This window comes from Falco rusticolus, chromosome 4 (genome assembly GCF_015220075.1).
Source record: "Falco rusticolus isolate bFalRus1 chromosome 4, bFalRus1.pri, whole genome shotgun sequence".
Lineage (NCBI taxonomy): Eukaryota > Metazoa > Chordata > Aves > Falconiformes > Falconidae > Falco > Falco rusticolus.
The window spans coordinates 90,870,518-90,894,084 of record NC_051190.1 but is presented as its reverse complement, the minus strand read 5'-3'; the positions used below and the strand labels follow the sequence as shown (position 1 = coordinate 90,894,084).

The 23,567-nt window shown below is 37.9% G+C and overlaps 1 protein-coding gene across 5 annotated transcripts in view; it reads left to right on the top strand.

Annotated features, from left to right (window-relative positions):
• Positions 1 to 23,567, top strand: part of SUGCT (succinyl-CoA:glutarate-CoA transferase) — a 337,866-nt gene that overhangs the window by 142,018 nt on the left and 172,281 nt on the right. For all 5 annotated transcript variants that reach the window (XR_005103899.1, XR_005103900.1, XM_037385361.1 and 2 more), the window contains exon 12: positions 2,069 to 2,171. Coding sequence is in view for 3 of the 5 variants with exons in the window: in XM_037385361.1 (XP_037241258.1) it covers positions 2,069 to 2,171 (103 nt within the window). In the remaining 2 variants the exon portion in view is untranslated. The remainder of the gene's footprint in view (positions 1 to 2,068; positions 2,172 to 23,567) is intronic.

Sequence of the window (23,567 nt, the reverse complement as noted above, 5' to 3'; positions counted from 1 at the left end):
GCAGAGAACAGCACAGTTGTATATGAAAAACTGTTTCCCATCAGTTATTGGTGTTATTTATGTGGATCATATTTACACTGTGCAGTAGTTTGAGCCCCAAGCCTTAGTAACAGAAAGCTATGAATAACTACGATATATGGATTATGAGAAGTGTTGCCCAACAGAGTGTACCAAAGGGAAATACAAATTATATGTTAGATTAATATAATGCTTTCCTAATGGCTGCAGTTGCTGAGAAAGGAAGGCTCTCTACCTCTCTATAGTTACCTTCCCCCCCGCCCCATTTTCCTGTAATGTACCTGGTTCTAGGTATGGTCAGCAATAGAGTACTAAATTAGATAGACCCTCAATGTGTCCAAGAGTGGCGTTATCTTTACGGCTGACTACATCTTTACCATGAAATAACTGTAATATTCAATGGAGTGTATAACTGAACAGCACAATAATCTTGTATCAGTTTTCTTTAGAAGTGATCCTTCGTTATGTTTCATTTCTTTGGAAGTGATGCTTCATTTTATAATACAGTTTGTACTGTTAAAGCCTTTTATTTTGTTTTTTCTGGTTTATTGTTCCTTTTATTCTACTAGTATTATTTGCTAACTTCACATGTCTTCAGCAGGAGTAAAGCTTCTATTTTTGAGGAAGGGTGGTGCTAAACTTGCATTTTCTTACCCATTTAGAGCACAAAATGCATTGGGTATCAGGATTTATTCACTCAAAGCTTGTTCCTTCCTGCACAGGGAGAAAGACATTAACTGTGAAGCTTGGATCCATTCCTATGCCATATAGCTAATATACCTGTAACTTGTCACCATCACTGGTTTTTGTATTTGTATATCACTGGTTTTTCTGAAGTTTAAAAGTAGCACAAAATACTTTGCAGCCAATCCCTGCATATCTACAAACAGAAGTTTGCAAAGTTTGATTTTGGACTGATCTAGGAACTTTTGTGCTTTTTCTTTATTAACTTTGTCAGAAAATGAAGGGTTGGGTTTTTTTCATTATAAAAAGCTAGAGCTGAAGCTGAATGTTACTGATGTTGTTCTGGATAGTGCTTAGGGAACTCCAAACTGGTGAGCTACAGAATACCAGTAATTGAGTGTCCCTTGTCAAGGTTTCTATTAATTTCATTTCCATCAGGTCTTGAAATCACATCTAATTCATTTTCAGTGTTATGCATATCATGGAGTAGATCTTTCCTTTCTAATAATCTGGTAGACCTCTGTGTGGTTTTCCTTCATGAAACTTAAGATACAATCTCCATATAATTTTACCTTTGATTCAGAATCCCAGACAGCTGCAGAAAATACCATCTCTCAGTGACCACTATTGCTTCAAGAGTGTTTTGTTCATGTACTGGGTAGGTGAGGAAACAAAAAGTATATAGCAAAGGAGGGGAAGTAGAGTGGTGCTACCAGTTATGGGGTTGAACGCTTAGAAAGAAATAAACTGAGCTTTTTGTATGTGATACAAAGAGATGGAGCTCTGTGTTCACTGGCGTAGGCACAGTGTATATACGCTGAACTGGATGTCCTTAGGATAGGTTATACAATCGTACAAAAAATATATGCGATCAATGTTGTTATCTGACCAGAAAATGTGGCTATTAATCCTGACGTATGTTTTGGATGTAATGGAGGAAAAAGTGTGGTGCTTGACATCAGCTTTTAGTGAGTGGTGCCGTGTGTGAGACGCGTACCCACATTAGATCTATCTTTTTGTTGTTAAATATGTATATAAAAGAAAACAAATGTGAAGGACATTGGTGTAAATAAAGACTGGAGGAAACCCATTGATTCTTATTTGAAACTGCTGATAAATTTAGCTTGGCTAATCATTGCTGGATTTCTTCATATGATCAGATAGAAATAGAAGTCAGTTCTTCCCCCTATGTCTTTGGGTTTTGCATGTCTAAAGAACACGTGTAGTACATTTTCATTATGTTAATCATCGCCCGGGAAGAAATCGGTGGGGAAGAGTATGAAAGCAGTGAGAGACAGAGAAGAGATGTGTTTTTATGAATCTGAAAGACTGGAGTTGAAACCACATGCTCCTTACTTGCTTTTAGGTTTTCAGAAAAAGCAACGATGGAATGGTTGCAGCTCTTTGAAGGTAGTGGAGTTCCATATGGCCCAATCAACAACATGCAGCAAGTATTCTCGGATCCTCAGGTAGGTTCTCACCAAGCCTTTTCTATATGTTATTACGTGTGTTTTACAAATGCTGGGTAACGATCACTTTTCATGCCACTCAGACCTGATTTCAGCTACTTAAAAATGGGATTTGAGAGTTATATGGTGGATTGAGTTTAAGCCAATGATACAGCATAATAAGAAATAAATACACGTCCTTAAACGAATTACATGCTTGGGAACACAGAGTCAACACAGTTTAAACCATAAGTATTCCATGTCCTGTATGGAGTCTGTCTTTCCAAAGTGACTGGTAGAACAAGGAAAGAAACTGTACTGTATTATGTAATTGCATTTTGTCAGATAAATGCACAGAAAATACCTTTCTTGCTGTCCACAAGCAATTGTTTTTCTGGATGGAGTATGGATAACAAGAATCTGTACTGTCTGAAAGAAAATGGGCAACTTTTTGACTGGAAATGGAAAAATGAAGCACAGAAGTAATGTGCAGAAAGATTTTAACCTTTTCTTGGTCTGGTGGTTTCCCTGGCTAAGAACACTTCAGCTTTTTATTTATTTTAAATTTTAAGTCTTTCACTGAATTGTATCTATACTTAGTTAAAACAGTATCTTTATTTTTGAGTATCTGTAGAGGTATACTGGCTGCATGTTCCCTAATCTCTGGCTGCCTTTTCACCCTCTGGCTTATGATGGGTTAAAGGGCCCAACACAAACTGCGATGTGCTGTCTTGAATAGTGTAACAGAGTATTTTACGGCTATTCTGTTGTGATGAATCTCCATTAAATTAATTTCTAATAATAAGAGTAACCACAAAAATGATTGACCATGCCAGGAAAAAAAGAAAGCAGTCAATTTTGTATGTGTCCATGTCTACTGTCAATAAGTGTTTGTCAGGATTGTGGATACAGTTGTAGTTTTTGGGAAGGAACAATGGTCAAAACAATCTATCATAAAGGAATATGTTTATTATATATTTATTATACTTTTAGAGGTATAAGATAATATTTTTAGGCTACTGCAAGGAAAGAAGCTTTTTTTCTTGAGTAAATGTGCTCTTTCTTCTTAAAATGATGTAGTACCACGCTGTGAAGTATGCACGGGCCAAATTTTTCACTCCAAAACTTCCACAGGGATTAAGATTGGGCTTTGAAGAACATGCAGAAGAACACACATATATTTTACTCAAAATGTGCTTGACTTGGCTGTATTTGGGGCAACATTGGAGAAATATTCTTTGCTTTTTTTGTTGTTGTTGTTGCTGAGATTTTTAAGAGGTCAGGTCCACCTTAAGAGACAGCTTTTTAAAACACAGTATGTTGTGGGATGGCCGTTACTTCCCAAACTGAAAAGGGGTTATCTTGGTTACCTTGCTGTTATTAGAATTCACTGGAATATGATTTATACATATATAAAAATAATTATAATTGATACCAATTATCTATATCTATCTATCTGTCAGGTTATTAACTGACATAGCCTATCCATAAAAGCTCCCCCAATGCTTTGCAGTCAGATACTACCACATGGCAGGTTTTTCAAAGTATTTTCCCATAAAGGGGCATACGGAGCTCCCTGCCCCCCTCCTCCATGAAACTGCTTGAAAACATTGTCTTTTCTACACCCTTTCTCTGAAATAAGTGGCAGTCAGCCCCTGTGTTCTTATTACTGTTGGAAATGAAATGTCAGTATTTGTGGCAATCCTGCATGTTATACATTTGTTTCATTTCTGGAGCTGCCTGCCGCCTTAAGCATTTTCTCACAGTTGTAGTTCTGTTCAAGGAGAGGGAGATAAAAAAAAACCTAAACAACCCAACTACATTTTTTTTCCCCCTCTTCTTTCTTGAAACATGGAAAAGCTTTGACATTTAAGGCATTGCTCTTATGGCAAGAGATTTACTTTACATCACTTATATAAAATTAGACCCCCCACTCCACCCTTACATATCTGAGAAACCCTCCAGCAGAGCAGCAATTTGGAGTGTAGCATGTGCAGCCTCTTAATTATATTTTTGTAACTTCTACACAATTTTTTATTTTGATGGTGAGGACTTCAGAGCTTCACAGGTGGCTTCATTGCCCTAAGTCACTTATCTATAGCTTGGATTTAGATGCTCATGGACAATTCAAGCAAAGCTTTTCACTTTCACATTTCTCCTGAACTGTTTTTTTTTTTCCCATTGCACCTTGCCCAGTCTTCCTCCATTTGTTCGTCTTTCTGCTGCTGCATAGACAGCATGTGTCTGGGATAAACACACATGATTCTGTATAGCTTTGTTCTTTTGTAAGCCCGTCTGCAATTTTGGTTTCTGAAACCTCAAAAAGCATGACAGTGCCCCAAGGCAATGTCTAAGACAAGGGAAGAAGTCTAGCAACACCTGAGAATCCATAATCTAGGTGAGTTCTGCACTGTGAAATCCAGGGAAAAAGCCAGCACCTGCCAATAAGAACATATGTAATCGCAGCAAGGTTTTTCTCATGTGTAAAGCTGAACTCAGTCATGAAGTACGATGACTTTCTAATCATTCTTCACAGTGCTGCCATTATAATACGGTGGGTTTGTTCAGGCTCAGTTTAAATCAGAAAATACATTTCTAGGAAACGTGTCACTCAGCTTGCATTTAATAACTTCACTTACTAATACTATATAATAAGTACCAACCGTATGACGTAAAATGAGTTCATCATAACACAGTAATCTGCTTTTCCATTTGCTCTCAACCATTGCAAGGATTCCAGAAGAACATAAACGAGGTGATACTTCCATATAGACAATCCCTAATCTACCTCTAATAGAAATACGTAGGTTTTGCTAACCTATTCCATTTTGGGCATTACCAGCAGCAGTGGATCTAAACACAATTCCACTGAACTTCATTTTATTGCCATCGTCTTCCTATTTGCTTTGTGGATTTTGATATCCATAAGGCAACTGTCGTTTGTTGGAAGTGCAGTCTCACACCATGAGTGACCAAGATGCGCTGCATGGGCATCAGCAATCATCAAAGCATATGGCAGTTTGGCTGTCACCAACACTGCAAAGGGGGCACTGGGTGGGTACCCACCAAAGAGAGAGCTCCTTGGAGGGGGGTGGAATAATACAAGGGAGGAACGTAGGCAAGTCTGAGGAGACAGGAAAGGCAAGTGAAGAAGATGATGGATATGGTCTAATGGAACTTAATCAGCTACAGGTAGGTTGTGCTTTCAAATTTTTTTTTAATGAAAAAGACCTCAGAACTCTGAAGGCCAAGAGTAGTTTGTATAACTACTTCTATAAACTGAGATAAAACAACACATTTTTGATCCCAGGACATTTTGTTAATGTCATTAACAGCTTCAATCATACTCCAAGTGAGCTGCCAAAAAACAGGAAATTTCTTAGTAAGTTAGGAGTGCCAGGTGATACTGTTTTTTCCATGAATGGAGTGAAACTTCCACTTTTCCCACTGATTATAACCTTTTATTCATTTGTGAAGTTAAAATGACTACCACAGGCATTTGTACTGCTAAGTCAATCAGTCTGTGGATAGATATATGTCTGTACTGTTGCATGCATGGATAAAATGGCTGAGAGAGAGAGGAGCACATTCACTAGTTAAGGGAACAATTTTCCTAAAAACAAGAAGGAGGAAAGAATGTTTGTAAAAGTTCTTACAGACTCTTAATATACAGTATAGACTATTTTAACGAAGCTTTTTATAGTCCAACTTCTTCAAGCTATTTTTTTCAAAAGTGTTCTTTTAACTAGGCCAAAATTGTACAAACATTAAAGGAGCTCTTAAAACGATTTAAAAACTTACTAGTGACCTCAGTATGGTCCCATTTAACATACCCTGTGGAACATGTGTATGAAATACAATGTGGTTTGAGGTTTTCCAAACAAAACAAACTTTAAAGAGAATACCATTTTTAATAGAAACTATTCAAATTCTCCCAAAAGATAAAACAAAACAAAAACAGGTACGTGCTGTGCTGCAGCTAAGTATGAAAGAACAAAGATCTTTGCTGGTTAAGTGATGGAACTGAAGGGTTTTTGTTTTCTGTAAAACATTCCCCTCCCCTTTTTTGTGATGTAATTTCTTTCACCGTTCTTATACAGTTATTACTTTGATGAAATGACTGGCATATATAAGAAGCAACAAAACAATGCAGAGATATTATGGGCAGTTTAATAAATTATTAGCTGATGTTTTACCAGATTAAATCCATTTGTGTTGATGAATTTTACTATATGAGTGTTGTCAGCTGTAAAAAAAAAACAACCAAAAAAAAACCCAACCAAAAAAACAACATGAAAAAGCCATGCAGTGGTACTCCCCTTCCCACCCCCCCCACCCCCCCCAACAGTTACAGTCATACCACACAAGTTGAGTACATCAGGTGTAAGACATCACCCTGATGCATCACTTCTGAGAAATATGGGGAGGGAAATATCGGAGCTGAAATATCACAGCTGGCCCTGATTTCAGCTCCTGCCAAACACCTGCAGACTCTAAAAGGATACCAAAACAAAACTCCACCCTGTGGCAAGAGGCCATCCCTTAACAACCCTTCCCTGACTTTGCATCACTATAAAAATTAATTTAACATTTTTTACAGAAACCTTAGTTTTCCTGTCCCAGAAGGCCATTACAGTTCCTTTAGCCATTTGTCTGAATATGCCTTAGAAACCCCCCCCAAAACTCAGCAGTAAATTGAGTATTGAAATATCTGATAGCTGGAAATTATCTGGTGTTTTAAGTTTATTATTTGTGGAAACTTACAAAGGTGGTAGTTTTTTTATTAACCTCCAGATCATCTCTTATTTTGGAAGTCATTTCATGTGAACACATCCTGGCAAAACTTTCCTAGCATCTGGTAAAAGCTTCTACAATCAAAGTTGCAAACACACGGAACAGCAGAAGTTATAAGTGTGTTGGTTTGTTGTTTTGGTTTAGGTTATTTTTTTTTTCTTCCTTTTAAAAAATCATGTTATGCATGGTTATTGTTGGTTTGGGTTTTTGGTCGGTTTGGGTTTTTTGATTTTTTTTGTTTTGTTTGTGTGTGTGTGGTTTTTTTTGTTTCGTTGTTGTGTGTGGTTTTTTTTTTTTAATATGACTATATTTTAATTGTTATTCTTTGAAATAGACTGTTGTGGCCCACTGAGGACTGTCCCAAGTCAAATGAAATTATATTCATGTCTGTAATACTGCAGGCAGTTTTTTTACTTATAGAGGTTTCTGCAACTGAAAAGCAGCTGATGAAGGCCTGAGGTAATACAACATGTCTGGAAGTAATTCCTAACAGACAAGAGAAAGAGAGGAATTAAATTTTGCATGTGTCTATTAAGTCAGTACTGAAACTGTTTGGAAATTTTCCGATGGCATTTTTTTATGTTTAAAAATGCCAATTTGTTGAAAGTGAAACATCCACATGAAGGAGTCTAAAACTAATTTCTGTTTTGAAACAGAAATTCAGCTCTATTCCTGTCCATTTAGCAACATTGAGATGCACACTGCCTAGCTTTGTTTTGGTGTTTCAAGCAAACCTTTTACTTCAATATTGAAATTTTATGCAATGAAAAAAACCCTATAACCACCAACCATACCCAATCCTTTAATTTTGTCAAAAGTAGCTCTTTTGTACTAAATTACAAATGTTTTCAAGCTTTTGGTCTGTGGGAAATTTAGGGAAGTAGATTCTGTTCTAAAGTGGAAAGCATTAAGGGATGGAACATAGTTTGAAAAAGTGAAATGGAAAATCCAATTCTAAGACAGTTTGTAGTGTGTGATTCCCACATATACCCAATTATGCAGGATTTGTACATGTTATGAGATAGTTCTATGTCCAGATGTTATAGGAAAGGCACAAAATGAGACATCACTTGTATTTTGGTATGAGGAATATTGTAATAGGAAGTGTGTTTTACATTTTGGCTGTAGTGAAATGTGGTCCATGGCTATGCCGTGTTTTTGTGTGGCCTGCCTCTCTTACAATGACTAGTAGAGAGCTTAGCTTAGAGTCATGAAGGCTTGAAATATGATGGAATTCTAAATAAAAATGTATGGTTATATTGATGATTAACTTTTGTTTGTACGCACATTTAATATATATCTGTTGTCTAGATGAGAAAAATAAAGGAGGTAGCTCAGCAGCTTCTGTTATGATGTTCTGTTTTCACTTGCCTATAACTTTCTGGAGTTTGATTTGAAACTTCCAGTGCTGGTTGTTTGCTTAAGTAGGAAGCACATTTGGAAACATTGCTGATAAAATGATCTGCTTATCTTTGGTAACAGTTTTCCAGAAACCTATTGTCTACCATGTTAATGTTTTCTTACACTGGGTTTTGCCTGGGAGCTCTGCTGCTCCTTTTTATTTAATTCTTTTTGAGAGAGACTTGGGCAGAAAGTTGACTGCAGTGCCATAGATGTGCTCTTTTCCTGTCCCATGTTTTTAAGGGTGGGGAGAGAAGCTGGCTACGAATAAAGAGAAACAGAGCCCCAGAAAGTGTATGCAAAAGATAAGCTTTCACCTGCTGCCACATATTCTTGTCCTTTGTGTTTTGTGAGGCCAAAGGTGTTAATTTTGCTTGAGACCTAGAATAGAAATTGTGTAACTACACTAGAAAAAATGATTAAGCTTTTTCAACACCTGAATTTTGATTTCTAAAAATGTCATGATAAATAAGAAAAACACAAACGTGAGAAAATTCATCAGCAACTTTCTTTACTTGTAGAAGAACCTCTAACTCATAAACACTGTGATATTTTAAAATCAAGTAACGTCTTTCTGCTGTGCCATCTTCCTGAAGTGTGCAGGATAGACTTGACAGTCAGTAGGAGAGCATTTAGTCTGCCTTATGAACCAGGTTGTTGTCTGTCAGAATCTTAATTTGTTTGATTCAGGAAATGAAAAGTAGCGGAAGAGGCAAGCAGTTGCAGAAATAGGGCTTCATTTTGATAGAAGTTGAATGCTGGACAGGAATCTCTTCCTGCATCTGCCACACCGTTCACACGTGGGTTTGGGTAAGTCACTTTAATCAAGATGTCAAAAGGTAGTCGTTAAACATGTGTGCCTCATGTTTTGAGTGCCTGCCTTGTGACACCATATGTTAAATACACAGCAGCACCGAGTTCTCATGGATGTAAACAAAACTGTTTAAAATATTATTAGGTGATTAAAAAATGTAGTATTGTTGAAAATGCTGAAAAAACCCTAACATAGTTGTTTTATCCTTAGTATCCTTTGTACTTGGGTTTCCTAGCCATGAAATTGGGACTCCTTTAAAAAGCAGTGTTGTAAAGATGCAGTAGTTATGCTTCTGGAAGGTATAGCTTCTAATGTGTAGCACCAGCGAAAAAAACCCTTTGGGAAATTATTTTTTTTTTATATATAATTGTGTGATTTGAGTGCTATATATATAAAAATGACACCTGGAGCTACACCTTACTTATCAGAAATAATACCTCTTTTGAATATCTTTTACTGCACTGAGTAAGGGAGGAATTTGACAAGAAAAAGGTTGAGCATGCACTGTACAGAAAGTTTGTACCTTATTTCTTTTGTGCAAGCAAATGATGCTTAGCAGCAGCATTTTTAAAGTTCTCTTTTAGTTTCATTTAAATGTGTACATATGTGAATGGTATGGCTTTAGCTAGTACTATTTGTATACACATTCCATTGAGAAAAGGTTAACTTAAGTATTTGTTGGTTACAGAGAATATTAAGTGCTCAAAAACATCTCATTAGAGGTCTGTTCTCATAAAAGACTAAATTGTGTTTAGAAAATTACATCGTAGTTGTGGCCATTCAAAGGTATGAGGAGTCACCTAGCTTTTTTGGGCGTTCCTTTCAAAGAGATCTGCCAAAAAGCCATTCTCAGTTTTGAAGCAAAGAGCCTATTTTTGAAACCTCACGGTCTTTCTTAGGCTTCAGTGTTAGGAGCACATAGCGCACGTCCCTTGCACCTCACTGTTGGATTAGTTTCTGTCCTTGCAGGAGTTAGGCGCTGGTTCCCTAAACTTGCAGCTCATCAAAGTGACATCGGTTGGTTTCAGAGAATCTGTATTTGGGCTCTTGCGCTACCAGAGCATGTGCAGGATAAATGCCATCCAACTTTAATATGTGGTGAGCTAGATGATGTGTAACTTCTTAGAAATCCCTCACAGAGCACGAGCCCAGCTCTTGCTTCTGTTTATATGAACTGTAACTATGGGGTTGAAAGAGAGTTTTTAATTAACCCAGTTGTTGCATTTATCTGAAGTTTGATGAGTATCAAGCCTGTTATATGCATGGGAAGGTGGGAAATACATGTATATGTCTATCTCGTCATGTCTCACAGCCTGAAGAGAGTTTATATGCTGAAGCAATTCATTCTTTGAAAGTCTGGGGTTTTTTTTGTTATTTATTTATTTATTTTAAATTATCTGAACGTTCACTGAATTGTTGTAGTAAATTAATGATCGGTTAAAGGTAAGTATTCTTTGCTTTCCCCATGGTATGTAAATTGTGAGACTGTCTATGCCTGTTGGTTACCCAGCTCATAAGACCATACCAAATCAAGTAAGAAAACACTATTTTTTTCAAAAAAATATTTTTCTTAAGTAGATGTAGATTTATATACTAAGCTAAATTTATAGGAGAATCGATAATAAACACTGAAATTTCAGACTGAATTTTAGACATGCTTTGGTATATAACTCCCCCCAAGAAAGTGTCACTCTTAAAATTTCCTACTGTTTTTTTATGTTTTCAGAATTGATTACCACCTTGTCTTCTTGGGGTTCATATGAAGATAGCCTGGATATTTTTTTTTTCTTTCTGAGAGACCACAAGTGCTAGATTTTGTCAAAGGTCTTGTTCTCTTTTAAATAGATTTGTTTGTAATCAATATAAGTAGCACGGTGGAGCTTTGTAGTGTGAGTTATGTCTTGTAGGCATGAAAATACTAATGGTGTTCTGCAGAGTAAGTATTTGGCATCTTGCACTTCAGAATATCTCAAATGGTAGTAGCTACAGATGATGTATCACAGAATGGTTGGGGTTGGAAGGGATCTCTGGAGATCACCTACTCCAACCCCCTGCTAAAGCATATCTCCAGAGGAGACTCCGCAACCTCTCTGGGCAGCCTGTTCCACTGCTCTGTCACCGTCAGAGTAAAGAGCGTATATGATTATATTTGAGCAAAGGAGAGAATAACATAGGTAACCCAGTAACAACAAAACAAGTGTAGAAACTGTGCAGATCAGGCTTCAGTTATCATTTGATCTTCAGCTGCTTTTCCTGAGTGCTCAACTTAACTTCAAAATCGTAGCTCAAGCCATGACTCTGGCCTGTCATCCTGAAATTTTGAGATTTCCCACTCTCTTCAACCTAACTTCATCTTGGAGTGCCACTCACTGATGGGGAAAAAAAAGTCATATTTTCAGATGAGATGCTAACGTGTTCATTTTGCATTGTACTTATGCAGTAACATTTTTTAAAATATACTGTTGTAGTTTTATGCTTCTTACGAACAGGGAGAAATACTTGAGCCGTGAAAAGGCAAGTATGTAGGCTGAGTAGGAGTGGATATTTGAAGATTTAGATTTCCAACCACCACAAAAAGGCATTAATTAGTCAGGCAAGCTTTCTCTGTCATTGCAATTTTCCTTCTCATCTGTGACTGGTTTCCTGTAGGTTTCTAGTATGATTCAAGTAGACAGTTTGTAAAGAAGCAGGAAGTATTTCCTTGCTGTGCATGGTCGCTGAGACCAGGAGCATTACTGCTGTTGTAAAGAATTCATCCTAAGCTTAAAACTGGCTACAGAGTTCAGATGTCAGCACTCCGAGCAGCCAGCCACATGTTGAAATTTTCTCCACGCAATTTCAATTGGGTACTTAGCAACCGTAGCATTTAATTATAACAATATAAACCAAAAGTTGTATAATTTTGTACTATATGTTTTAGGGGTAAGATTTCTATTGAATTACATAAAAGTCTTGATTAATGTTATTGGTGATCTCAGGTGTTCAAAAGTTTTGTTTTTGAAGTACTGAAAAATGATCTAGGTGTACAGTTAATTAAAAAAAAGTCCAAATTTTGATCAGGTTTACAGACACAATGGCCCAATTGAATTTTAGTTGTCTAGAATGACACCTGAAACACCTCACAGCTCACAGAAGAGCTATATTTTTATGCATGCCTATAATGGCCTATTAGAATAAACATTCCTGTAACAGAAGTGTCACCTCAGTGTGAAGGTAGTGCACTGACCATGATTAATAGTAGTATTAAATATGGAGATCCTGACTCATGTGTGGGAGAAGACAGAGAATTAAGGAATTTTGAGCCAAGTTTAGGAATGGCATGACAAAGACACAAGGATAAACTGAGATGCCAAGTAGCCAGTATTTATACTATGGATCCCAGTTTAATTCCTAAGAAAAAACAAGAAGTAAAAAAAGACCCTGTTTAAAACCCAAACAAACCCCTAGCAGTTCCTCCCTGCTGTTTTGATACCAATGTTGCAAACAACTGTGTTCATCATCCATGATGAACTGTCCATATTGGCAATCAAGGCTACAGAAGGATCTGGGAATCGGAAGTGTCAGGCTATGTCTCCTAACAACCTGCGAGGGCCAGTTTGATTTGCTGCTTCCATGAGCTGGAAGTAGCTTCTGCTAGACATAGTCTGATTCTCCCTTGGCATGGAGCAGGCAACTGAAATGCATCTTCCCACAGTCCTCGAGTCACACCTGAAGTAGCCGTGACCAGAACCACTGTTTAGTATCTGCGCATCTTGTTCTTTCAGATACTGTATTTCCACAGGGTCACAAATGAAAAAGGGAGAAGTTAGGATTCCTCCAGTCTTTCCAATTCAGAGTATTAATTTCTCTAAATCATCTGAAGTATCTGTTCCAGTCATCAAAATACAGGCTTTGAGCTTTGGGTAAATTTTGATGTGTAAATAAAGTATGTAATAACAGATTTTGTAAAAATCTCTCTCTTCTTTCCTCTACCCCTGAGAATAATGAAGTCAGAAGAATATTTACTGACAATTTAAGTGTGAAACACCCCACCCTCAAGTTCCTGTGTTGTGATGCTCCCTTAGATTTAGGAGCTACCATGTGCGTGCAGTGTATGAGGAAGCTGTAGACTGGCATTGTTATTTTCAGAAGGGAGACAGCATCTTTCAGGCTCTGAAGTTATCGAGATATGATCATATTATTGTTATCATTATATTAATTTCTATTGGTACTATTGCTAGGTAAATGTGATTTTGTTTGGTGGTTTGTACCAAATTCATCAAGATTGCGGTCTTGATAAAGCAATGGCTGTTACATCCCACAGTTTCCCATACAGGTTTGCTATCTGAGCTGTAATGTGTGTTTCTTATGTAGGAATTGGCCACCTTTCAATGAATTTCTTGAGCTTTTTTTGGATATGTTACTTGTTCATGTTCAGAATGGCAGTAGCGAATTACATTTTCTGTTTTTTCTTCTTATACATACCTTGATGCTGAAAAGTGCTGACAGTGTGCAGCACACAGATGCTTTATTCCTACTACCTTCTATAATGGCATTACTTTTCATCTTCATGTATTTTTCAAACTATTGATTCTTTGTTTTTAATATTTCCCTTGTGAATCTAACATTAAATCTGGAATTTGTGTTTCACTGTGCGTACCAAATATGTTTTCTGGATGTAGTATTTATACACAACTTATCCTAGTGTAGGATAGTGGGAACTTAGTAGTTATACTGATGCAGTATATATAGATAGTAGTTCTAGTGGGAGCTTAAGTTATACTGATGCAGTATTCTAGTATTCCTTATTCACCACTCTAAACTGATACATTTAAAGAGATATTTTATAAGGTGAACCCTATTGATTGTAAGAACTTCTTGGATTTTTCCAGTGTTACATCCTATTCTTAGAGCATAAGAATATGCATTTAAAAAGAATGTACACTTGTGGCTTTTGTAAGTCATGTATTTTGAAACGCAGAAGATATGTACTTAATATAGACTGAGTTTTTTCTTTAATTGCGTTTTTTCTTCCATAAACTCTAACTTCAGTAAATATACTCTTACAGTTATAGATGTGTTATTAAAGGAACATGGCATTCAGTATCTCCACAGTGACATTTCAAGGTATTTGGAAACTTAAATAACATATTCATGTCTTTATCCTCTGAATGTGTCCTTTTGCAATTGAAAAAAAACCTAGAATGTTACTGGGCAAAACAGCTATTATAATTGAAATTAAAGGCACAACAAGACCAGTACAATTGCTAATCAAGTAAATATCTAACTCTATCTTATGTTACAAAGCAGGTGTATAAAAATAACACAAATTATAGGTTCTTTGTGACATATTTGCTCTTGCAGAAGACTTTTCAATCCAGGCATTTTTCTTAATTTAGAGCAAAATGCAAAAACATTTACTCTCACTGTGTACATTTTACTTCTCTTTTTAGATAAGTGATGGAAAAATAAATGTGAAATGAAAGCGTGTGGAGATAGTTTACATCTTTACAAGTCATCTAGGAAAGGGTGTAGAAAGAGGTGTTACTGTACAAAGCACTTTTTCAACCTTTGTGGCTGTTTTAAGTGAACTTTTAATTTGAACATGCCAAATTGTATGGGTACAGCCCTTCAGCTGCCTCAAAAGGGAAGGCAAATGTATTCATCATGCTGTAGGCATACCCTTGTTGAGATTATTGCCTTTGCATCACTTTGACCTGTGTCAAATTGAAGGAGCAAAAGCTCCTTGCAAAGGAGCTGCAATCTTAGCTGAAGCCGATGTCGAAGTGACCATATAAATAATTTCAGAAGTCAGTAGGGTGATGACAGTGACTGAAATTAAGTATTTGCTTAGGTATGAATAGGGTTTATATTTAGCTATGCCCTTAATTAAAAAATAATATAAATTATCAGTATACAAGCATTGTGGATGTTAAAAAGTCGACAAGGTGTATTATAGTAAGAGCATTGCAACTGCTCTGAAGATAGGCATTGAGTTTGATTTGTTAATGCACTGCTTGCTTTGTTCTGATGAACCTGCCAGTAGGTAGGCCAGCCTTTGGGTGGGTAGAAATAACTCCAATGTATTTAACATTAGATCACCAATTCATTTATAGAGGCCACTATTTTTTTTTTTGGAGAGGGCATGGGGAGTTTAGTGCTAATTACTAGGTCTTGACTGCTCAGCAGGTGACAATAGAACTAACTAAGGACTCATAAATTTTATGTTTTTAAAATGCAGTGTTTTTTCAAGTTTTTTGTCAGGAACTTTTTTTACTACATCTTCTACACATTATGTGATTAAATTGGAATAAATAAATACTATATCAAAGTGTAAAATCTATACATAGCAATTACTGGCTTGAAATTGATGTGTATAAAGTGTAATTAGGAATTATTTAACCAATTACAGAATAAGAGAATATAGTCTTGCAGAGGATTCTTGCCTGCTTCTCTGTAACATATCACATTTGCCCAAAGTCCTGAAAGAGTCTAAAATTGCATGTAAAATACATTGCAGCTTGATTTGGCTGGTTTTGGAATGATGATGGGGGATGAAAGTTAATGTGAAATTTGTTCTTGCTTAGAAAACTTTGCATCTTTTTATTTATGCTAAATGAAGTAAGTTAAATCTCAAAGATTTATGTCCCAAATTCCTCTTTCATTTCTAATTTTAGCTTTTGTTTGAAATCTCCAAAGAGTTTACAGAAATTAATAGAAGTGTGCATAGGGAGATTGCTGTAGTTGATAATGGCTGTCATTTTTTCTTTGTTTAGTGGCTGTGTGTTTTAGTTGTTTCAGTTAAACAGTGAAGTTCTTCCCTTTCCCACTTACTCCCCTGTATTGGAGTCATTGCAGCTGTTCTCAGTAAATGTACTTAGTATTTTACTTTCCTGAGCTAACAATGTTTTCTGTTACCAAAGCAAAGGATTTTTCCTAATGCGTGTATCTTCATACTGACGTGTACCCTTCCTAGCAAAGTATTCAACAGATAAACATTTCTTTGCTGTTTCCTTGAAAAAACCTGATGTATGGGACTGACTTGCTCGCCTGATAAGAAAATATAGCTTAAAAGCAGGTTGTTTTTTCTTTTGTGTTCTCTGTCTCAGGCTTTTGGGTTTTTATACAACAATTATGCTAAATAGAGTTGGGCTAATGCTTTTTTGGTGAATCACTCACTAGAAGTATGGCTTTGGAACAGAAAAAATATTTGTAATTTGTATCAAATTCACAAACTAGTTTTAAATATTGTCAAAAGTTTAAATATGAACAAAACTGTAAGGAGATGATGAAGTATTTTCTTTAAATATGCTGAATCCTGGAGCAGAAGAGAGATTTGAAGAAATGTTTCCCTCCACTCAAAGGATGATCACTGGCATAAATATTATTATGATACTGTATTATGATTATAATAATGTTAAGATGGGATTTTATTTTTTTTCTACAAAGAGTAATGATATCAGTACTAAGATTAAATTAATCCAAGTCATCCATGCTTTTGAAACAGTTATGGGTTTTTTGCAGCTGACTTGGACTCAGTTAAATATTGCACATTTTAAAATGCTTCTCTGTTTTTTAAATTGGTGCTGTTTTATACCGTGCCATACATCAAGATGAGTCTAGTGACGAGTAACAGTAGAACGTAGAATAGGGAAACTATTATTTCATTTATATTCATTTTTAGGCAAAATGTTCTTCACAGATTGGGTGATGTTCCCCAGGGCTCAGCGCTGCAGCCAGCCCTGTTTACTGTCTGTATCGATGATCTGAACAAGAGGATTGAGTGCACCCTCAGTCAGTTTGCAGATGACACCAAGCTGGGGAGGAGTGTTGATCTGCCTGAGGGCAGGAGGCTCTGCAGAGGGGTCTGGGCAGGCTGGACCCACGGGCCCAGGCCAGTTGTATGAGGTTCAACAAGGCTCAGTGCCGGGTCCTGCACCTGGGTCACACCAGCCCCAGGCAGCGCTACAGGCTGGGGCAGAGCGGCTGGGAAGTGCCTGGTGGGAGAGGACCTGGGGGGGCTGGTCGGCAGCTGGCTGGGCATGAGCCAGCACTGTGCCCAGGTGGCCAAGGAGGCCAACAGCAGCCTGGCTTGTGTCAGAAACAGCATGGCCAGCAGGGCCAGGGCAGTGATTGTCCCCCTGTGCTCAGCACTGGTGAGGCTGCACCTTAAATCCTGTGTTCAGTGTTGGGCCCGTCACTGCAAGGAAGACCCTGAGGTGCTGGAGCGTGTCCAGAGACGGGCAACGGAGCTGGTGAAGGGTCTGAACCACAAGGCTTACGAGCAGCTGAGGGAACTGGGGCTGTTTAGCCTGGAGAGGAGGACACTTAGGGGGAGCCTTAGTGCTCCCTACAGCTGCCTGACAGGAGGTTGTAGGCAGGGGGGGTTGATCGCTTCTCCCACATAACAAGCAACAGGACAAGAGGGAACAGCCTCAAATTACACCAGGGGAGGCTGAGATTGGATATTAGGAAAACCTGTTCACTGAAAGGCTGGTGGTGGAATCTGCATCCCTGTAGGTTTTTAAAAAATGCGTAGATGTGCTGCTTAGGGACATGGTTTAGTGTGGACTTGGCACTTCTGTGTTAACGGTTTGACTCGATGATCCTAAAGGGCTTTTCCAACCTAAATTATTCTGTGATTCTATTTGTTGCCTTGGGTGCGTTGATGATTTAAGACTGCAGCAGCGTGGCTAACTTGATGGCTTTGCATAGTGGCAAGAGCTGTCTGTCAGTTTATGCATTTCCTTGCTTCCAAGTGCCTGAGAAGCAGGACTTTCTGCAGGGAGTGCGCTATAAGTGGATTCACATGGCAGGGCTTTGGAATAGGTTTTCTTGTTTCTAAGTAGGTAAATACCAAGACAAAGACAGCTACAATAGAAACATTTTATATATGCTTTTTTCATAGCAAGATTGGGATCTCTACCAGCTTGCACTTATTTTGGACTTTTCCTAAATTTGAACAGCTTCAGGGATGCGAATCTGAAAGGTGCTGGGCATTTCTGGCCCCAGTTAATCAACCAGCATGCTTCTCATGCAATGTTGCATTCACAGCAATGTGATTACCAGTGCTTTTTTCACTTTGTACTAGTGTGCACTTTACAATGTTTTATATTTTCAATTTCTTTATTGAATTTTGTATATTCTTCCTGTTGTAAAGGGGTTTCTTTTGATATTTTTGTTCCTGTTATAACCATCTGCCTCAACTGGTTTGTCTGTGTTCTGTGTGGTTGAAAAGCTAGGTGGTGTTGCTGTTGTGCATTTTTTTCCCCAAATTGTTTGCTGTGGTGTTCATCCATACGTGCCAAGTCTTTCTTTCCCTCTGTTCCTATTCCTGCTTTTTGCCATGCAAAATCTTTGGGTCCCTTTTTTGTTGGTTTATTTTTGGCAGGGGAATAATTGCTATTTTAATATCTAGATGCATTCACTCATCTGGTGTGATGACTGATATACTGTGGTTTATTTTTTTTGTCTAGTGTATTTTATGGAGATCTTAAAAAAATATCTTTGGATTAAGGCATGGGCTTCCTCCATTCATTTACATGCCACGTTTTTCTGTAGCACTGAATACCTAGCAACAATATCAGCAACGTTAGTTAAAGGTTACGCATCAATGCAAAAAGGCATAATTGCCACTATGTTTTAGTGTAAATTCTAGCCGTTGTACTATGCTGACTACCACAAAAATAGTTAGGTTTAGTGAATTTACATATTTTTATTAATTGGAAACTTCATTTATTTCATGCAGTGTTGCACAGAACATCCTATACAGTTTGTGAGTTCAGCCTTTTTATACCCAATGGGATACACGATACCGTCTGTTACCCTGGGGTCCGTACTGGGGCCAATACTGTTTAAACACCTCATTAATGACTTGGACAGTGAGACTGAGTGAACTTCAGCAAGTTTGCAAGTGACACCAAATTGGGGAGAGTAGTTGATGTGCTGGAGGGTAGGACTGCTATTCAGAGGGACCTTCACGGGTTAGACAAATGGACTACCTCCTGAAGTCCAAGAAAAGCAAATGTGGAGTTGTGCACTTGAGGCAGAATAGCCCCATGCAGCAGTACTGTTTCGGGGTTGACTGGATAGAAAGCTGCTTCACAGATAAAAGACTCAAAGATCTTTGAGGACACCAAGTTGAACGTGAGTCAGCAGCGTGCCCTTGTGAGAAATGCTAATTCCATGTTGCACTAAATTAGTAAAATTGTAGCATCAGAAGTACATGTTGAAGGATAAGAGACAATGGGAAGGGAAATTCTGGTTAGATACAGGGAAGAAAAATTTCACAGTGAAGTTGGTTAAGCTTTGGATCAGAGATGCTGTGAAGTCTTCATCCTTAGAGACAGTTAATACATAATTGAACAAGATCCTGAAAAGCCTCATTTGACTTTAAAGTTGGCCCTGCTTTACAAGGGATTTGGACCAGAAGACTACCAGAGGTCCCTGATGATCTAAATTATTTCTAACTATGTATTTGAAGTATGATTGTATTAATTGTTTCAAAGGCACAAGTGGTGGCATCTGACTAGGCATGCAAGCTTAATTGTGTGACTACACAAAATTGCTTAATAGAGGTTGTTAGAGCGCAAGCAACAGTTGAAACTTAAAAGGTAGGGGATTATCAATATTTTAGTGGTTTAGAGGCACGTACAAGCTGAAATTTCAGCAGGCCTGTTTTTATTTATTTCTTTTTACTGCTATCATTCCTGCCTGTTTCTGCAGTGGATGACTTTTTACACTAACAAATTGGATCGGGTTGCCAGCACCTGCAGAATAAGGAGAGAGATTTCCCTGCCTAAAAGACACATTTCTGAATAACCTTTCCTAGTGTGATGAAAAACAAGAAAAGAAAGGGGGAAGTGATTTTTAGTCTGTTGTATGAAAAAAAGAAAAAAGTTAAAGAAAAAAAAAAAAAGTTGCATACAACAGGCTGTTCTATTTAAATATCCAAAGCTGATAAGGGAAAAAAATGGGGATACAACACACAGGCTGCAAATGCAGTTCTCATGGTTTAAATCTGGAAGATTGTACAGTACATCTGTTTAACATCTTGCAGTTTCAAGAACTCTGCCTTGAAAACCTTCTGTCACAGTGACACATGAAATAAAAGGTTATGTTATGACTTTCAGATGCAAACCTGTAAAAGGTTTATCTAATAGCATACCATCTTTTATTAACCCATTGCTGCTGCTCACCTATAACTCTCTTTTGCCAGCAGTTTTGAAAGAGATTCTACTGTGTAATGAAATGTCAACTCAGACTACAAAAATGGTTCTGTAAAGGCATTAAATTACTTATTTGCCGTATGTAAATCAAAAAACTACATATCTGTATACCTTCTCACTGTTTTCTCTGTTGCTTTTAATATTACTCAGCTTTTTTGTTGTTTGATTAAAGGAATGGCACAGGTTATTCTATTTCTCACATAAACTTTGAGAGCAATTAGAATGGCACAGAATAATTTGAACAGTTTCAGTATTTATGATACCATAAGGGATAAAATACTAGAATGGCTTAAAGGTAGTATGGATTCAAAGGTCTGAGTTTAAGGTGATGAAGTTAAAAGAAATAAAGGTGTAATGATTGCCTTCTCATTAATATTCATTACTTTTGCATCTCTGAATTTGAAAAAAATTATCTACCTTTGCTTATAGGATGATGCTATAGTGTAAAAGATGTGTTAAAATTTTGACAGAGCTGTGCTAGGATGTATTTATGTGGCTAGGCTGAAGTTTGCTTAGTTATAGAAAATATGGTTAGTGCCAGAGTGGTTCTTCAGGGTCCTATACAGCCATTACCTAAGAGCCTAGTGCAGAATACAGAGTGCTATGATCCATTTACTGGAAAATTTCCTTTGACCTCTTAAAACAGAATTTGGGGCAAAATTCCTTGGCTTGTCTGCCCCTAAAATATTACTATCGATATTGCTCGTTGAGTTAAAGAGAAATGATGGGCTTTATCTACTGCCCGGAGAGATACTTAGTACCTTGCCAGATCAGGTTGTACAAATTTTCATCCAGACTTAATTGTGGAATTCGGGTGGTTCCAAAATTAGAGAGTCTGGAACATGATTGTAATGCTTGTCCCTTCCATGTTTTTTTCAGAGTGGCTTGGGTTAAGTTACTCAAATAGGTAGTGCTGTGGTTTCCATATTTACAAAATACGCAGAGTAGTATTTACCTTGCCGAAGCATGCTTTATTCATTGCCTGCAAAGCACTTTAAACATCCTTGGCTGAAATTTCAATGAGTGCTGCTATTTAATATGTTGAAGTGTGATTTGTTGGTTTGCTTTACAAGGCACAGATGCTCCCCAGGAAACAATGGTAATTTCTTTACCTCAAGGAGCTGATGCCACGCATACAGCAGACACATCACAACAGTGAGCTCTGCTGTATGACCTGCAGTGAGTGGGTGTGTGAAAGAGAGCGAGATAGCATTTCCTTCATAGACATACACACCCTCTGACCCAGACTAGAGAAGAATCTGCTTTGCAGAAGGTTTGCTTCAAGGGATTTTCCACATGTATTTTATTATGTTAAAGCTGATAGTGGTGACAAGTTGCACATTAAGTAACTGTTTCTTCAAAAATGTGCTGTTTATATTCTCTTTAGGAAAAGTGATGTAATACTGGGTTTCTCAGATAAACAAAGTCATTCGGTTATAGAAAATGTTACTATTGCACATGGACCTTGCGCTCATCTGCCCCGTACCTACTCATTTTAGGCCTCTGGCTTTAAATGATGATTACTTGCATGTTTAGGGACAAATGCATTCATATTCACTAAGTTAGTAGCCAGTGGTTTCCACCAGGGAAATAAGTTTAGTATGCTGTTAGTAATTTGGTTTCAAAAATATCGGCAAGGTCCTCCACATAAGAGTCAGTGAAACATGTGGTCCTAATCATTCCCTTAAAAAGGAGACATGGTCTATTTTCCATTAGGAATGGTGCTTACAGCAAAAGAGTAAATACAGAATGAAATTTACACATGTATTAAACTTTAGTGTGTGTGTATGCATTCAAACATGCATGTACATGTGTATGCTTAGGTATACTCCCGGTGAGTGTAATCTGACGACTGCTGTAACACAGCCCGCCTTAGACAACAAGTTGGTTGGTAGAAGAATTGGAAAATGCAGCTGTTTTCAAAGTAGCTTTTTTCTTTGCCGCCCCCCCCCCCCCCCCCCCCCCCCCCCCGGCAAAGTTCAAACCTTACATTTGCATTATGTAATTGGCATAGAGGAGCTATGGTAAAACTTCTTGTAGAGGTGTTGGGGTTGTACTGTAGCTGTTGGACAGAATAGGGTTCGTAATGGCAGAATTGCAGCCCCCACCCCTCACAATGCACTGTGCCAGCACACAGAGACAGCTGGTCGTGTAGAGCATGGCATCGGGGAATGGAAGTAGAGAGAACTTCCCTACTTTCCCTGGGATAAAACAGCTCCTACAGTCAGGAGGGTACCAAGGGGCTTTCTGTTGGTGCCTTACCCTCTTCCCGCTTAGAAATGGCGTAAAAGGGTATATTGGTTGGCAGAAATTCATCCTGGTTTCTCCCTTGCCTTCTGGCAGCCTTCCCGCTGCTGTACCTGGAGCCTTCTGGTGGCAGAGCAGCGAAACAGAGCCCTGTCCCGCATTCCTCACTGCTCCCTTCCCATTGGGTGTTGGAACGGGGCCCTGGGTATCGTTTCCACTTCCTCTGGTTTCATCTAACTTTGTCATACTTGACACTCTAGCATACACAAGATAAAAACCAGGGGAGAAGGGACTGCTTGGTGCTGCCTTCAGCACGTTTTATGTAGGCCAGGCATGAAGCAGAATGTAAACTACAGCCTTTCCAGAGAAGCATTCTTGCTTCAACTTTTTCAGCTGAGTTTGCTTCTGAGGTAGCCCTGTTCAAAGCTATTTGAAAATATTCCTGCTCATCTGATGCTGCCATCAGCAGAATCTAAGACATGTGTAGAGGTTGGGATAACAAAATGTCTGTGAAAGGACACAAGGAAGGGTTTTGTTGTCTTCTAGGCTTGGTAATGTCTTGCTTGTATTGTTACATCTTTAATCATTCTTGGACATTTCTTTGTCTTTTAATCTGTATAGACCACTACATATGACCTTGCTAATTGCTAAGCAGGAACTTCATGAGTAGTGTATTTGCAAGACAAGAATTCGCAGTGATGAATGCTAAAATGTCATTCACAGATTTTTGGAAGCTGTTGAAGAAAGAAGGTTTCCTCTCTTTCACAAGCACTGAAGCTGCTTCATATTTGACTATAAGTAAGTCCAGCTCATGGATTTACTTACAGTTTAGTTTATTATTCCTATACTCTGTTTTTTCTGTGACTGGGGAAAAAGAAAAAGATAGGAACCAGACCTGTGTTTTTCATTTAACTTTTTTTTGGGGGTGGGGTGGGGTGGTGGTGGTAGAAATAT